The following is an 18,352-nucleotide window of genomic DNA, read 5'->3' as shown; positions in this document are numbered from 1 at the left end:
GTTTGTCTGGTACCTGTGTCGTCGTTAAAAGAACACCGTGACGCGACTACATTGAACTAATGGGCATTCTAATTGCCCGCCTGGGGAGAGCTTCATGGTTACGCGATTCGTATTATGCTACATCGACAGTCTCGCGGTACATCATTGACGTAATGACGCGGTAATTGTGACTTGGTAACAATTAATGAGTTGTAAACATTTAGTTTACAATTAAATAATATATAATACATTCGCGTTATATTAATAATTATTATCAACAGCTCGGCAGCAGCAGGAAATATTGATTATTTTCTTACTGTAATATTATCAATTCGTTCAATTTATCCAACAATGCAATTAAGATTTTCGTATATTTTAACATTGTTCGAAGACTTCTCCAACATTCTTAAAGTTATATACGTCTTTCTCAAATAGATATAAATTTACGTTTCCCCGAATGGGGGCGATTAGCCCAAATTCGTCTGTGTGAATACTAATAAGGTGCTATATATATGACGACCGTATAAATCGACTTATTCACCTAGATACGACATTCCTTATTTACCCGTTCGTTCACGCGCGAAACGTACGTGCGAAAATTAACGCACGGAGCCTATTCCATGCGTTTATGGGAGTCAGTCTCCATAGATTCCGAATATTTCCTGCGAGGGCTGCGAGCCTCGTAACGAAATTTCCTCTATGCAAGAAGTTTTCGTTCATACGCCGAAAATAAACTCGTCTAGTTCTAACAATAAGAGAGATGCCGCACGCGCGCGCGTGTATTATATTTCACAGGTGCGTTTTAATCTTCAACATTCTCGAACTTAGGTTTACTTTTGTACACAGTAATTTAGAGATTTCTTGTATAGTGAAAGTCGATTTGCTTTGGATATAAGTTATTCGAAAGAAATCCTTCTGATATTCACGGATGGCTGATTTACCGTTTCAATGATTAATTGAATGCCCGTGAGTATCGTCGAACATATAACGACTGGTTTTAACAAACGTCACTCTCTTTGTCGGGTAAAAGATAAAAAAAAATTGATGGAAATGTTAGCCGCGGGAAGATATGTGCATTTATTGAAATCGATAATCGATGCGAAACAATCGGTGCTCGATCGAAATTTGTTATGCGAGACGTCAACGGGGAACGGGCGCAATTCAATCGGCACAGCGTGACATAGATCGTTTTCGCGAACGTTATCGTCGATGACGCGCGTATGAGTGTGCGTGCGAAAACGAGTTGCTAATCCAGCGCTCGTGGCCGCAGAATACCAGGTAAATTTCGGGAAAAAAGAGCCGCAATCGTAACCGATAAGTGACGTGTCAATCTCTGCTCGTATTGTATTTTCTCGTTCATGAAATCTCCGCTAAAATCACGAATGCTCGAACTGCAAATTTAGCGCTATGTATAAAAAAATGTTTAAGTAAAAAACCATTAAAGATAAAGAAATATAAGTATAATATTTACTTATATCTTTGAAAAGCATATATGTATAGATAGGTGATCACAAGACCAAAAGATAATCGAATCAAAGTTTTCGGATAAATAAATTGATTTAAAATCAATATATTTATCTGCTTGGCATTTGATTATACAAGTATATTATTGTCTTTACGCTTATATGTATATATATCTACAGTTTTATTCTTTATTTAAACTTCCTTTCTTCCCATCATCCCCGAGAGAAAATCGAAGATCATCGAGACTAATTCCGAAAGAGTATCGCTCCCCTCTGTGGAAAATCGCGCGAGGATCACGCTCGAGGAAATCGAGACGTCTTCGTCGCGATGTCTTCGCAAACACACAGCCGACGGGAGACGTCGTGGCGAACGAACGAACGAACGGGAACAAGCCCGTCATCACAGGAAGAGGCCGAGTCGAGATTACCAGCGCGCTTCGTTTTCCCTCCTTTCGTTCTCCTTTTCCGCGCCCGCCATCCTCCGCATTCAAACGTGAAGTTATCAGGGCTAATTTTCCGCCTTTGTCGCGCCCCTCGGTGGCCATGGTGCCGGTTCATTATTCGCATCTAGCGACCACTGTTTTTAATAACCTAATGGCTCTTACGCGGTACATTATATCGCCACTCTTCTCTTCCTTCTCCCCCTTTCTCCTTTCCCTCCTCCGGTGCCATCCTTCGCTGCTTTTTCGTTAGCCCGCTCCTTTATTCGCGATCCTTGACAAAACGACGAAATATCCAACTCTCCTACCGTTCGTTCGCTCATGGAGCTTATGACGATATTCTCGTACGGTGACTTTCTCGGACTCGCTTTCCACCGGGAGAGATTACGGCGAGCGCGAGCAACCCTTCTGGAAATCTTTCCCTGGCTTCCCCCTTCACGTTCGCGCGATCACCGGTGAACGGAACGATCGCTTAAGCCTTTATTCCTTGTGCTTTTGTTGAATGGCGATCCTCCGCGGTTTTTGTCTCAGCGAATAATCGAGAGAGAAATGGCCGGGCCTGCGAACGTCGAAGATATTAGGTACGAATAAAGAATAAAGACACTCGAGTTATTGTCAACCGCCGCGGCTGTGGTCTCGCTCCGTGAGTGATTGATCATTGTGCTGAGATGCGCGAATTGTCGATAAGAAGAAATTAGGGATCCCGCAGACAATTCTCCTCAAGTCAGATCACATTTATCATTTCCTTGATAAATATTGGGCATAAACGATGATATTAATCGCGGTACGTTTTCCCGCTGAATTTTCCGGCTGCAAGAAGGTTTCATTTTCCACGCTCCGCGAAGGAGTCGAACGAGATGCAGAGCCCTCGCGGCGAGTAACACGGCTGATTACGATTCAGAATGCGAGGGCGATGATATTTCACTTCTTTTTCGAGGCTTTACGATCGGACGTTTTTAATTTCCCGCCGCGTGCTCCGGCGAGAGGCCCAGGCCGAATGCAAATTGTGACAGGAAAGTTATGCGCGACCGTGAAATTAATGTCTTCCCGAGATCGGGACTTAATAGCCCGTTATGTACTTCGCGTGCCACATACATATACGCGCGTGTAATTCCGCGGGCGGATTTATGAAGTGACGAAGTCTCTTGCGCTTGCTTGCTAAATTGAATTCGACTTGCCCCATTTCTTTGGCTCGTATAAATCATCAGGAAATCGATCGCCGATATTCTCGTTTAAGTTTCCAATGCATACTATTTTAAAAATTTTACATCTACTGCATCGTATAATTAAGTTGAATATTTTAATGAGTCTTAATAATATAGAGTATATCATGGATGATACATTTGTTGCCGAAAATAATCTTGAGATATCACATATATTAGCTTATAATACTTTACAATTCTTTACAGCATGAAACAAATGGCCAGATCGTCCGCTCTTTCACTATTTTGCCTTCGAGTATGCCTGATCTATATCATGCTTGCCATTGCTACACCCAGCTTGGGGGAAGTTAACAAATATGATCGGAACAAAGCGACGTACATGAAGGACAGATCTGATTCAATTAAGAACTCGGAAAAATCGGTCATTTCCCCACATCAATGTGAAGATAATAAGGTAAACTAAAATATATTTACGTAATCAAAATTAATTCGATATTGGATTAATCAATCTAAAATCACTTCTTTTTTTACTCGATAAGACACGCATTTTTTTCGATGGAAACTCTACTGCTAGATTTCACAAAGATTTCAAGAATATCGTCGTGTTTGATAAGAGAAACGTACGATATCTGATCCGGCCGAGAGCGATGCGCGACGATAGATTCTTGTTCTCAAGCGCGTTTTAATATCTCAAGCGTTAATTTCTTTTTGGCGAGAGACACGCAGAGCGACGCAACGTGCCGCAGAGCATCTCTCCCGCCAGCTCTCAGTCTTTATGCCGAATGACAAAATGACAAAGGGTTGGTCGCCCTGGGCTAGCGATATTACCGTTTCCGTTTCGGAACTATGCGAACTGTCGTCTATCGTTCCTCTCTTCGGTCGCGTATTGCGGCCGAAAATGTCTCGTGATTGATTATACCCGCCGCACTTTCGGTACTCGACTCCCGCAATGGCCGATTGATGGAGAATCTATGAAAACGATCGTCGTACTCGCAAACGGAATCAGAATGTCTCAAAATATTGTTAATGCGTTCCTTAAAAATAGAGAACGATTAAAATAATTTGAATTATATATGACAAAATAGTAAAATATAATTTTTCCCGTATTATAGTGTTTTTATAAAAAAAAACTATTTAACTATTTAACTATATAATATATCGTTTAATATACACGTTTACAATCTATAGTTACACGATCTAATAAAATTAAACGTCTTTCAATCAAGATATTTCATTATCGCAGGCAGTTTAATAAAAAGAATTCTAGCCTCTGTACAGAGCTACGTTAGGGTGGAAAGACAAGCCGAGGGTGAGGCGGGTCTTTATTTAGTTAAATGCCGCGTGTAATTGAGTGTAAAATCTTTTTTTTGTTTGGCAAACCGACCACGATGTGTCCTGCCGTGAAACCGCCGCGTCGCAAGGCTCAAGTTTTCCACCCCTTTTCCACAGCGCGCTGCCAGTGGTGTGGCTGCCAGCCACCTGATGGCACAAGGGCCCACCGGGAATGAGATGCAGATTGCCAGAGGCCACTTCAGCCACGCTGTGGGAGAGGGGAGGGGAGGGGGGAGTGAATTTTTAATAATACCGCGTCCCGTGCCCGCGGCTGCCGGATGTAGAATCCCATTGTTTTGGCCGCGCGAGCGCGTCGGAAAAAGGACGAAGCGAAATAGTATGTACGCGATGCGTTACGGGACACCCACTCGGCATTATTATAACGCGCTAACGTGTCGGTGGGGGGAGGGGGGGGTGGCAGGAAGGGATTGTCAGCGACAGAATATTCTGCCGTCTTCGCGGCAGAAATGCCGCTGCAGGACGTTCTAAGCCTGCCGCCGTATATACATTCAACAGTACGAGTCATTTGTGTAATATTAATTTTTTTCTCTTTCTTTCTCTTTCATCTACTCTTATTTTACAAATTCCACAAACTATTTCTGATGCTCCGTAAAGATACCAGAAAATTGATACATGCTTGTTAAACTATATAATATTGTCTTTTACAGGTTGATGGCAGTCGAAATTATTCCGCGAATAAATCTGTGGTGATCAACGATGAGAAAAATAGCGTGGCTTTAAATAGATTTCTGGAAGATGTTCTAAATGCGCAGAACGATTTGAAGTCGATAGATCACGCCACGCATCATATTAATCATAGAACTCGCCTAGATGAGTAAGACCCTTATGTTATCTGTTGCTTTGACGAGGAAGAAAAAAAAGAAATAAAAAACGCAATAAATTCAATATGAATTGTTAGTAAGCTTAACTCAATTTCCATAAATTTTAATTGCTACAAGTGTCTCCTTCAATTGGAAAAAGTTACCAGCAACCTCGATATTTGCATTCTACAATTTAGAAACGCGCCAATTTTTATTGACTGATTTAATAAGAATATTTCCGTTACAGTCCGCTGGCGCGTAATACAAACCAGTATTCTACGGTATCCGTCAGCACGGGGGATGTCCTAGAACGGGCTGATATCGGTTATGGAAGTAGGTTACGCGGCAAGAGGGGCTTCGATCGGAATTATGAAACGATGTGGATGCTGCAGAAGAAGAAATACGGGCGGAAGAGTGCTCGTGATGTTCCTCAGAGAGTCTATCTGGATAATGACATGACATTTAAGAAAGCCGCTGATAATGCTGACTTCGACGCTCCTTATCAATCCCGTGGCACGTAAGCGATGGAACAATGTTCATTCAAAACTACACTTTATTTCGTTTAAATTGTAATCTAAAAGAATTATTATATCTATAAACATCTACAAATTAATAAAATATTTTTAGTGACGGAATAATCATACCTTTATCTTTCTAAAACGATATTTCTTTCATTATTATAAACAAATTTAAATAAATAAAAAATAAATAAAAATAAATAAAAATAAATTTATATGTAATTTATAAGATTATTTGATTTATATTAAGCGTCTAAATTTTTCATAGCTGTACCTAAATCTTCTAAAAGCTATCGCATATTTTTTATAGTAGATAGATAGAAATTCGATCCACTCTTGAGCGTAGGTTAGATAGAGCTGTCTACGACGGAGGAACGATGGCCGATCAGCCATTGAAAGATTGGACTGGAAAGAAGAAGCTCCATTCCTCGGGCGACTGGTCGAATTCTAATGAGACTCCCAAAGTGACTAACGGCGAGAATATATGGCATCGTGATTACGAACCTGCTCGTGAAATTCGCGTTAATTCCGGTATTATCGAAATAATTAAAATGTTGAGATGTTGACCTAATTCTAAATGGCGTATTAAACATGATCTCTCAGACTCAAGCAAGGACGAAAAGTTACACGTCGATACTGACGCGCGGGATCAATTTGAAGTATCGTTGCACGATCCAATATATGCAAATGCCTTCACCGCTTTCCGGGGATCTTCGGTTGCAATCAGAAATGGCAAAACTCGAAACGCACCGTCATCACTGGAGTCTTTGAAGAAAACTGTGCTAGAATTAAGAAATAGTTTGATGTTGGGCCATAAGAGGAGAAATATAATATCGAGAAGTAAAAATTACTATTAACACTAATTACTACTGTCATTGCTATGGTTAATTTTTTCAGGAGAATCTAACTGGTGGAATGAGCCAAGATCGACAGTTGAAGTGTATGATTTTGGAGATCTTGATAGTCATTCAAATGAAGAAACAATACGGAGGCTAAAGAGAGCAAAAAATATAAATAACGAAGATGAAAGTGACTCAAGAATTTTTCAAGGAATAGAGTTTGGGGAACCATATTTTGGGAAACAAAATTCGAAAGAATCGCATGATCGTAGTAAACGCAGTAAGAGTTTCGTCGCAGATACAAATTACACAAATAACAAAAGAGATATTCTTGAAAATAACAAGAAAGCTCAAATGATTAAAGACGTTTTCGAAAATATAACTACGAGTACTACGACACAAAATATTGAAGAAGTCGTTACGAAATTGTATTCTAATTATCTCAACGATGATGGAAAAAATTCGATAAACGCTTCTAATAAGATAAACATTTCCGATTCGCAGTATTCTTTAGATAAAGGATCTTTTTTAAATAATTATTTAAATAATTTAACAATTATCCCATCAATAGGTAACAAAACAAATATTTCTGGACTAAGATATCCTTCAAATATAGAGCTGTATTTAAATGAACATTTCATCGACGACAAATCATTATTTGTCATTAAAACGGATCTTCAAACACATTCCCCAGAACGTATTACCAAAAGTGGAGATCCAATAAACCCGAAGGAAATTAGTCAACGATCCACAATTGAGATGATATTAAAAAGTATCAATCATATAGCGGAGAATCGTACTAACTCGCCTGATTTCGAAAAGAATGCAGTCACTATACCGAACGCATTCCTCGATTCAATACGTCTTTCAATAAACGACGGTGATTCTGAAAAATTCCTGAAAAATCGAAGCGGCGAAGAGAAATTAGGAGTTGCGGCTCAGAGAATATCGCGACTCGGCATGAATGACGGACAATCGAAGGGCGCGGAAAAGGAGTTTCCCCGGGGAAATACATCGCGTGGCTTCGGCATCGCGACAAATGAATTGTGGAGCTGCGTCGAAACAACCGTAGCCGCGAGAGAAAAAGAGATCGAAGTAGACGAAACGCGAAAGCAAAACCGCGAACCGATACCCGGTGTGATCAAGGTCTTTGAGCCTCGAGGGCGTCCGTATCAAAAGCAGGAAGCAGAGACGACGGCGAGATTGTCTCGGCGAATGGAAAAAGACGAAATGTCCGTGGCGAGGATGAAGACAAACAAAGATGAAGTCGACAAGTCAAGAAATACAAATGCAAGGGAAGCCTCTTCGACTTCGCTGATTGATTCTGTCACCGATGCGATAATGAAGCCGGAAGCCGCATATATAAACACGTCTGAGTCTGGCGAATCGATAACACTGAAGGATCTCACTTCGGTAACTGTAGACAACGATTTGCGAAAGCAGCAACAGATGGTTCCACCTGTAAATGCGGAGAATGGGATCGCAAATAAATCGAATGGAAATTTGGATACCGATAGAATCGATATTCGAACTCTCGGGTCAAACGGAAATGAAACTATGAATGTGAAGGAAGGTATTCGAACTATAATGGAAGCTCAGGAGTATCACAAATCCGATAATAATTTACACAGGAAATTATTATGGATTTCCACGATTTCAAACGACGGTGAAACTAAAGATTCATCGGTAAAAAGCACGAGATCAGTTTTTAATACCACGATTGAGAGTGATATTGAAAATGTCACGAATGAGAATCGACAGCAAAGTGAAATAACCGGTTCTGCAAATTTAAGAAAAGTATTGACTAGAGTCAACCGCGAAGATAAAATTGAAGAAAGTGGTATATCGCAAGACGCTTTAAATTCTCAGATATCCGAAACAAATCATTACGCTCGTTACAAACGATCTGTATATCCTTATGAAAATGTTGAATCCAATAATGAAGCAGAGCCTGAAAATATAGCAGTCGAGAAAGAAGCGGAGATGAATCACGATGAGAACCAAGAAACTAATGAAGACTATCTAAATCAGGATATCGAAGAACTTAAGGGGAGCTATAATGACAGAGAAGAAGATCTATTCGAAGGTATAACGCTCATTTGATGATTTGCCATTCATAACAAAAAAAAAATACACAAAAATAACGATAATACGTTTACAGATGATGATAAAGCAACGGAAAGCAAGAGAGAGGGACAATCTTCATCTAGACAACAAATCGATCCTATAAGAGCTAAAGTTGACATGTTGATTAAGCGAAAGCTTGACAAGAAACACAGGGACAGTAGCATTTCCAGGAAAAAGAGACATAGTATGTTGGACATGGTCGAATATTATGATTATGATGATGATGATGACGAAGAGCAAGAGCACGATACGCCAATAAATGAACAGGAGACTCAAAATAGAGACAACAAACTTTCATTTAACGCCAAGATAAGAAAGCGCGGTAAGAACGTAAGCGAAATAAAATTTACATTAAAAACATGTAATCAAAAACGTAGTAAATATGTGAAACTAATTGGGCATCGATATTTCAATTGATCGCAGATGGCAAATCACCAAGTAAGCCAGGCGACTTAGGGAAGAAGAAGAACGAGAACGCTGAGGCGATGATAAAAGAAGGACGCAAAAAGGCACGAGCAAAGAACAAGGAGCCAAAAGAAGAAATCGTCATCGATCTTGGCAAACGTAAGAATAAGACGAACGATCGAAACGATAAGAAGTCATTCAATTCGTTAGGATCTAGCTTCGAAAATGTGTTCAATGAGGAAAAACAATTGTCGACTAAGGAAAACTCGGATAAAATTCGCCAGAACAAAGATTTTGATAATAATGTTTATCATGAAGAATCAGCTGCTGTGACATCAAAATGGTAAATCGGATTATTTTGCAAGCTATCAGTAGTCATATATTTTATTCTATTGTAAACATAAATTTATGCATGTAAGTACATGCAATTTGATACTATTGATGCAAACGACCAAAAAATAGATGTCTGATAGGTTGGACCAACCGTTTGAGGACAGAATGGCATTGTCGAAGAAAAATTCAGAGTCATTATTAGAAGACAGCTGTAAGAAGAAAACTAATTTGAATGAACCTTTGGAGTACGTGGACCATGTAGATGTAAATCCCGACGTTATCAAAAATATTTTGTTGGATATTCAACCTATCAAGAGTATGGAACAAAGCAGAGAATTGGGAGCCTCGAAAGATTTCTATGAAGATTTTGGAGACGACCGGTACAAATGTTTCAAATTATGTTACATATTATAATATAATATATAGTGTACATATTCAAAATTTAAAGAGGCTATAAAGTGTTGCTTACTAATTATAATCTAATTAGTTAATTTAATGTTAACTTGCAAAAATAGCTTATTTGAAATCTATCATAATTCTATGTATAATCGTTACAATTTTATATTTTTTAAGTAAAATTCAATTACTAAAAATATCGACAAAGAAGCTCATAAATAAATTCTGTCAAAATTATTTGTAAGTGCTATATATATATATATATATATGTATATACGTATTTGTGATTCACGAAATTGTTGAGATCTAATAATTTTTTTTGCAGACGAGAAGATCGTTATTATTATCAAGAAAATGATTCAAACAATGTCGAGTCTCTGTATGAGGAGTTGAAGAATGTGTACGATTGGCCTGATGGTGAATTAAAGAGCGGACCCCGACTCAAAGGCGATCAAAGACTACACTACGAATCAGATGATACGCTTGATACAAATCCCTCTCAATTACAGCCATTGAACGATAGATTCCTCGGCTTGGGTCAAAACGACAACGCACAAAGGAGATTCCAATCGATTGATGCATCTTGGATGAGTAAATACTGAATGCAATCATCAAGAATAAAGAAACTCTTACTTATTTTTACTTTAATTGAATCTATCCATATAATTTTCAAACATTTTATATTGATCCTGATTTTAATCGCAAATTTATTCCCATTTTTTTTTCTTTTCTTTCTCACGCTTCTGTAGTTTTACAGGCGTTATTTTGATAAAGCTTATGTAATGGCAATAATTTTACGTTTGACTGACAGTTGCAAACTCAAATAGTACTCTGGCGAACGATTATTTCGCGCTTAAAGTCACGGATGATATGTTTAAAGGCGGCTTCGAGCAGAGTTCGACGGAGAGAAATTCACCGAATATATTTTCCGTCAGAACAACAACCGAGCCGAGAATGTATACAGTACGCGTATGATTATTATTTATCGCGATATTTATTGTTTTTTTTTTAATAATACAATCGCAACAATATAAAGTAATTAATCGGTATAGATTTCAGAAGATAAAAATATCCCGTTTCCCGAGGGACGTTCAATAATCAATACAGATTCCGGTTCTCCATATGAAAATAGCAAGTATATCGAGCCCAAGACACATGAACTACTGAAACGAAATCTAAATTTGGCGAAACAGGCGGCGATTAATTCGCAAGACTTGCAGGAGTCTTTCGTGGAATCTTTAGATTGGCATGACGATTTCGATGATAATGTGAAAGTCAGATTGGGCAGAGGATTAAAGGCTATAAACGAAACAGTAATTTCTGGTTTCAATAAAACTTACGATCAAGACAATAAATTAGACGTAACAAATGCAACTGATGTAAATTTTAAGCCTACTCGAGTTTCTACGCAAACTTTTCACGATAATTCATCGATGTCAAAAAATTGGTACAATAATACAATGATGGACTTATACAATATTTTTAACAATCATCGTGGTGTGTCTGATCAAAGCGCTAAAAATGTTCAAGAATCGATTTTAATGAATACGGTTAATATGGATGTAAACGGCGATCTCGAAGCTGCCGAGCAAAAATACGTCAATAATCAAACACCGAGAATCAGAAGGGCAGCGTCATATCGCGCGTTTTACGACGATCTGAATCAGAATCAACGCGATTCCGATGAAATGGACGGAAGTTTAAGTAACCAGTTTCATTCTCCGAATATCCTCAAAAATCGGTTCGATGGAGTGTATCACGGATATGAGATTGGAAATTGGAACAGTGACACACAAGATCTTGATCAATACTCGAAAATCCCGCGAACCAGTACGAGGAAGAAGGGGAGACCCGGAAAGAGGAGTAAGAAAAATAAGCACTCTTCGGAGAAGCACGCAAAGAAAAGCAGCTCACATTCTTCAAGTAGAAACAGAAGACATCATGCTCATCGATCTGATATGTCGAAGAACGTTAACCGAAGTGATTTAAAGCCGAAGCAGAGGAACAAAGTTGAAGCACCTCCTTTGATTGGACGCACCAGAATTCAGAAGAGTAAAACGGCCAAGCAAGAATTGTCTCGTGCAGGGATGAACGAGGCATCGGGCAAAAAAGTGCTTTACGAGAACGCGGAGGATCAGAGTGTGAGTGAAAGGGCGATCGCTGATCGCATGGCATCATATAGGTCGCGCGACTGGATTAAAAAGAGAAAAGAATTAAGGTTGATTTTTCAGACAGTGAAGCCAGAGGAGGACGATGCACGGAGAAAGGAAATTACACTGCTCCTCGCAGCCGACAACATCGACGACGAGTCGCAGATGGACGTGGCTCTTCACGGCGAACTGGCTGGAAAAATCGTCGAGCAAATATTCCAACAGGCAAGTAAAGGGCAGCGTCGCGCGATATCAAAGCTATTTTCGACATCTCTTCCATCGAAAATGAAAAATTATTTGACGCACAAGTGTGTACGTTTTTCTGGTATAAGGGTGATTGATGATAATTAGTTCCGGTATCGTAGGTCCAAAAAAATGATCAATTGAAGAGTGTCTTTGGTCCTGGGCTTCACCGCGATCACAAAACGGAAGATGTGATAACGGGTAACATTTATCGACAAGGACTCGACGAAGATGGAGTAATCACGATATTATTTAGTTCAAGAGACTTGAGTATGCCGTGTATAAAAGAAATTTTGATAATTTTTAATGGTTTTATTTTTTTCATTGATATGATTTAGACGAATCACACGGAAACGATGATAAAGAGAGTTATGGGGCTCCTCGGTACGCTAATTGTAAACGAAGTGCAAAAGAAAACTTGCATTTCTTTATCACCGGATATGCGAGAATTTTTAGGATGGATGCTGGAGGTGGATCGAGATGAGGAATTGTTGGGAGAAGTATATTATAATCTTCGATTACATATTAATTATATGCACGTATCACACGCTTTTCAATTAATTGATAAATATTAATTTTTAATTCAGGCGCCACCGCTGCCATTGGTCCGTGAGAAAATTATTCCAGAGCAAGACACTGGACGCAAATTCCTGTTTGACAGCGCTTCCGAACAAGAAGGAGAAGAAAATATTAATGATTTACAGAAAAAAGTGAGAATATTGGAAACTCTTGTAAAGGAATATAACGCTTTGACTGCAAAAGAGAAAACGAGGGTTCAAACAGTCCACGATTATTTGGTAAGACTTTATTTATAAGCTTATATCGTTATTTGTTAATTAATATTCGATTAAAAATGTGATAAAATTTATGTAAGATAAGAAATATTTCATAAATATAAGAAAAATTACTAAAAATTATGATAGAAAAGATTTTTATGATTATTTAGATTCAGCAGTTAAACCTACTTTTGCGATATATCGAAGAGCGAGAAACTGCAGAAACAAAAAGGAAGCCTGCATCGGCAGCAGCTAGAGCTGGAACCGGAAATATCTTACAGTATCAAAACGCGCTGCCTAATGCCACTAATGCAAGCCATTCGATGACAAAAGATGCATTTTCTTCGCCAATCGATACGCATAATCTGCTGCAGTTCGACAATGTCTCATTTGAAACAGATAAACGACTCCATAATAGTACGTAATATTTCTGGTGGTTACACGCATTTATTTTTCTTACAATTAAAAAAAAATTTTTTTTTAATTTTTTTCAAAAAATATAAAATATAATAATATACATTTTTTCTTGTTCCTAATTTACAGTTAAAGCATATTAAAATTTCGGCAGAAAATGCGGTAAACAAATGTTATTGGCGATGTTCCTTTAACTACCGATATCGGGAAATTGGTTATCGGAAATGTTTTCGGTCTAAATACCACGGCATGATAAACTATTTCTACATCGAGTCGATAAAAAAAAACTATAGCGGTTTCGGCCGAACTTTCAAACTCCGAGTAATTACGTCCGCATAATATCTCGTCTGAAAATTGCACGACAAAATATTCGCTCGGTCATTATTTCGCATATTCTGTGATACGGGCGGTTAATTTGTTTTATGCATAATATTTTTACTTAATATTCTAAGAAATTTATGTAAGTTAGCGCAACAAACTTTTGTTCTGCTATGCTCTAAAATTTTTAGGTCATGCTGCATCCCGTCACAGAGAAACGCGTAGCCTCGATAAAATTCCATCGAAACGACATCGCAAAATGAAACGCCAGAAGTCCCGCAATCAAAAGAAGAACGAAAATTACAGAAAATCGAAACGCAGGCACAATAAGTATCACAGGTATCTAGATCGCGCAGGTTCATCGCCAGGATATAGGAAGTCACGACAAAAACGCGCAAATCCTGAAGAAAGCGATCAGGCTTCGCTTTATTTAGGCTACGAGAAGCCGAGAATTTACGATTCGTTCGATCTCCTTGATGCGAAGTTGAGAGGGAAGAAGAAGAAGAGGAAACGAGAATTAGCCGATAAGAAAAACGCGGCAATCGAGAATGACAGGATGCTCGATTTGTTACCAATAAAAGGGAAGAATCGCATGGAGGACGAAGTGATACTGCTCAACAAGCGCGAAGCTTGGAAAAAGGAGAATGAGGAACAGCTGGAGGAGGTCGCCTTTGGCAGAGACATGAGGAATAACACAAGGAGGGAGAGGGAACGATTCGAGAAATTGACGGAAGGAGATAAACGTAAACCGATCAATGAGACGAGTTCCAGAATGAAGCGAGAGAACATAATTCGCGGGACATCAACTGGCAAGGGTACAGATTATTCCAATAAATCTCATACAGCATTCGAAATCCGTGATGGTGAATCGTGGAATAAATCGGAAATAAGTAACAATAACGGCACGAAGAACGAAAATAAACTAGAATTGGTTGAGCGAAGGATCAATGTTTTCGCGGATAACAAAACCAACGCAGCAATTGATTTCGCGGCTGCGGCAGTCAGCACGGAAGAAAAGTTAGCGACAAATGCGGGAGCCAATAACCAGGTTAAAGGAAAACTTTGCGCTATAAATCGTGAGACAAAAATTGACAAGGCGGACGGGAGCGCGAGCTTTGTAAACTTGACGAGCGACGCGGAGCCCCGGGTCTCGAAGGAGCGACAGAAAGTTTCGGTAACGGAAAAAGAAGCAGATGATAACACTGTAAAATTAAATCGAGCGACAAACTATCGACGCGAGGAAATAGATCCTGAAATCGAGCTGAAAAATCTGAGACAGGGACGAGAGAAAAGAATTTATGACGTCGCAAACTGGAAGATGACCGACCACTTTTATGATGATGATAAGTTTTCTAGAAATAAATTAAGGGAAAAATATATGGCTAAGTTAGACGAACTGGGTGACCTAGATCCCGAGAATAATTTGGCGCTTCTGAGATTAAGAAATAATAAATGGTCGAATGACGTCGTCGAATGGAAGTTGCTGCCGATAATAAAACGATCGCCGTATTATGACAATCGTGCTTTATCAAGAATTCGTTTAATAGAAAAAGAAACACCTATATTAAGCAACATTAAAGACGTGGAATCTCAACCCAACGCTTATTTAAGTCCAAGATTTTGGCAAAAACATCGTAGAAGAAACCGAGACTTTAATATCTCGCCCACCCTGAGAATAACTGACAATGATAATTTTCCGCGCAGAATTTATCGAAATGCGAAACGAACATCTGAGATAGAGAGATTCAAGGATTTACGGATAGATCCCAAAATTATTCTTAAAGTTCGAAGGCTATCTCGACCTAGGAACAACAAAAGATCGAACGGCATTGCGAAATTCGGGATGCCTTTCGTATTGAAAGATCCTAATCGTGAACTTCGCGAGATACTTAGATCACGTGATAATCCAGAGCTCGGCGACCGAGTAATCTATGATGAAGTTGGTTTGCAATTGCCGAGTTGGCCGTATCAGTATTACGACGATCTTGCGGACTCATCGACCTTTCATTTCGTCCCGGGTAGAGGCGACGACATGTATCGATACCCCGCGGAAACGTATTTCGAGTATGGCCCCTTTAAAAAGCGCCGCGCTCATGACGCGAACCGACGATTCGCGAGGCGAAATAGATTCCGCTTGAGAACCTCGGAAGGAAAAGATGCCGTCGATTTTCCGAGGGATAATTTAGCAAACAAAAGCTCGAAGTTCAGATTTGCGCAAAGAAAGTCTCGCGTGAACGAGTCGGCTCTCGCGAGTGGTGAGAATTACCTTATGTCCAGTGAGACGTCTACACACAAAAGAACATGAAGCGAACTAACGAAACAAAAAAAAAAACAAAATTGACAGAATGAACGAGATCTTTGATCAATGGGCAATAAAGGAATTTTGTTGCTCGGCGTAGATAATAATAAAAATAAAATTATTGACTGATGTAATGTAATATATGACACGTATGGAAAATAGATGAGGAAAATTGAGAAATGCCGCGAATTGGTGTAATATGTAAGAAAGACTGTCGCATTATACCGCGTTGCATTTTCAGGTCAAATCGCGACGCGATAATTGTCAACGGGCGTCTAAATAATTTCATCAGATAAATCGGATAAATCATCGATGCGCGATTATCGTAATTGACACATTCGCCCTATCTGTGCGCCAGACAAGCCTGTGAAACCTCGTAAATCGTCCTAGCTCGTCGGGATGAACCTAGTGTCGTCGCGTGTTTGCGCACACGTACCACTGTCCGCGCTAATCCAGCTGCACGAGCACCATCGCTGCAGTGCAGTTAATGGCGTTGCCTTCCAATAATTAGATTGGCAGATTGCGTCAAAAGTTAAGAGACTTTGATACGTAAATATTATATCTTAATCCAGTATTAAATTATAGCCATCCAGTATTATATGCAATATAAATTCGTCGAACACTTTTAAAAATAAGCATCTATCTTGGCTGCTGCTTGACAGCATTGTTCATTTCTACCTAGCTGGATTATGTAATATTTAACTTATTTACATTTAGAATTTACTTTACAAAATTAATCAAGATGTCATAATAAAATAAGATAATATCATAATTTTTCATAGTTCCTAATGGTATATACATATATATTCATAACGCAATTTTAATCCAAAGAAATAAAAAAAGAAAATAAAATAGTACCAGGTGTATATGTTGTCTCAAAGATTTTCATAAAATGCAAACGTTTCATATGTATCCGCGCGATAAAAGCCAAATCTTTCAAACCTGCGGCCGCCACGCCGACTCAATCTCGCCGACTTACTCTCCCATCTAACCGGAAAAAGAGTGTATGCAGCGTGTTCCCTTCTGCCCCGACCCGGCTCGGCTCAAAATATCTCGAAAGTTTCCTCGTAAAGTAAGGCCACGCGGCGGAATTCCCTCCGGCCAATTAAAGTCTCGAAATCGGACGTGCTCGCTTATGCAGGCGAAACAGACAAGGCAGGAATGAGAGAAAAAGAGAGCGAGAAACAGACTGAGAAAGAGAGGAGAGAGAGAGAGAGAGAGAGGAAGAAAAAGAGAGAGAAAGATAGAGGAAGGATGGGACACAGCCGTGTAGTCGGTGGATGTTATTACTTATTCGACTCTGGGATTTTAAGGGCGGGCTGGATTTATTTAGATATTCCGGCAGGAGCATCTGCTCGTGGTTCGATGTCTCCTCTCCCGTGCTTACACTCGCCTGTTTCGCTCTTCTTCGGCGTGCATTAATATACACACCAGAGGGCCGGTAAGGGGTACTGATATTTTTACATAACATTAGGCTGTTCGTGTGCCCGAAAACTTAATACCGCGGTTTGGGTCACTAATGGGGGTTAAAACGCGAAATGCGGAACATCGCAAAGTTAAATTTTGTACATGTGATTCGTCCATTCATAAAGATCATAAAGCTTCATAGATATCATGCAGCGCATCATTGTCTTTACTTCTACCGTTGGAAATCAGTGTCATTATTGCGAACGATTACTACTCATGCATTATAATCTGTTTCTTTAGCTACACTAGTTTCCTTCAATTTTATATATAAATTAATATATATATATACACACACGAATATTATTACTAGAGAAGTATAATTTTGATATCTCTGTAGAATTGTAGATTTTTTATATCATATTACATTATACTGCATTTTTATTACTATAAGAAGAAAGATCGTAAAAAAGAAGTTAAATAATTTTATCTCGAACCTAAGAATATATAATATTAATTTTATAATAATATTTGATTATATAATGTAATGGAATGAATAATACATAAATTGCAATAAACTGCAGAAAAGATGTAGCTAAAGAAAACAGATTAAATGCCAAATTAACTGAAATTCAACACTCATCAATTCGCGATGTCCCTCGTCGTCCATCGATGTATCTTCCGCTGCAATTACATCTGCAACAGCATCCGGAAGTGGTTTGGGAGCATCCCTACGTTGTCCCACGTTGCTTGCACTTCACTTTACTTCACGTAATACACTCGCGATACGAAATTCAACACGGGATTACAATTTTAATGGACTTAATAATTCAATACTTTATGAATTTGATAATTAACAAGTATTTATCGATAAAATTGAAATTGTAAATTATAGTACAAAAAGTTAGGGAGTTCTATACGTCCAGTGTACT

The 18,352-nt window shown here is 38.9% G+C and overlaps 3 protein-coding genes across 4 annotated transcripts; all 3 read left to right on the top strand.

Moving 5' to 3' along the window:
• Positions 1-3,292: 3,292 nt before the first annotated feature.
• Positions 3,293-6,594, top strand: LOC139787510 (uncharacterized). Its single transcript, XM_071726677.1, has 5 exons — positions 3,293-3,499; positions 5,046-5,212; positions 5,446-5,715; positions 6,063-6,247; positions 6,320-6,594. Exons 1-5 carry the CDS (start codon positions 3,293-3,295, stop codon positions 6,571-6,573), a joined length of 1,083 nt encoding a protein of 360 aa, XP_071582778.1. The 3' UTR covers positions 6,574-6,594.
• A 315-nt stretch (positions 6,595-6,909) lies between these two features.
• LOC139786860 (uncharacterized) lies at positions 6,910-10,468 on the top strand. 2 transcript variants are annotated; one of them, XM_071726006.1, is made up of 5 exons: positions 6,910-8,641; positions 8,717-9,004; positions 9,106-9,430; positions 9,561-9,800; positions 10,142-10,468. In XM_071726006.1, the coding sequence occupies exons 1-5, from the start codon at positions 6,910-6,912 to the stop codon at positions 10,416-10,418; spliced, it is 2,862 nt and encodes a 953-aa protein (XP_071582107.1). In that variant the 3' UTR covers positions 10,419-10,468. The 2 variants fall into 2 exon arrangements, with proteins under 2 accessions (XP_071582107.1, XP_071582144.1); XM_071726043.1 differs by lacking the exon at positions 10,142-10,468 and having other exon boundaries at positions 9,550-9,630.
• Positions 10,469-11,158: 690 nt separating this feature from the next.
• Positions 11,159-16,197, top strand: LOC139786779 (uncharacterized). Its single transcript, XM_071725923.1, has 7 exons — positions 11,159-11,957; positions 12,048-12,191; positions 12,332-12,445; positions 12,548-12,709; positions 12,797-13,006; positions 13,156-13,402; positions 13,909-16,197. Exons 1-7 carry the CDS (start codon positions 11,250-11,252, stop codon positions 16,020-16,022), a joined length of 3,699 nt encoding a protein of 1,232 aa, XP_071582024.1. The 5' UTR covers positions 11,159-11,249; the 3' UTR covers positions 16,023-16,197.
• The last annotated feature ends 2,155 nt before the right edge of the window (positions 16,198-18,352 follow it).

Source organism: Temnothorax nylanderi, unplaced genomic scaffold (genome assembly GCF_030848795.1).
Source record: "Temnothorax nylanderi isolate EJ_2023f unplaced genomic scaffold, tnyl_v1.0 TNYL_tig0001_pilon, whole genome shotgun sequence".
NCBI lineage: Eukaryota > Metazoa > Arthropoda > Insecta > Hymenoptera > Formicidae > Temnothorax > Temnothorax nylanderi.
The sequence above is the reverse complement of the archived record's forward strand: the minus strand, read 5'-3'. Positions and strand labels throughout refer to the sequence as shown.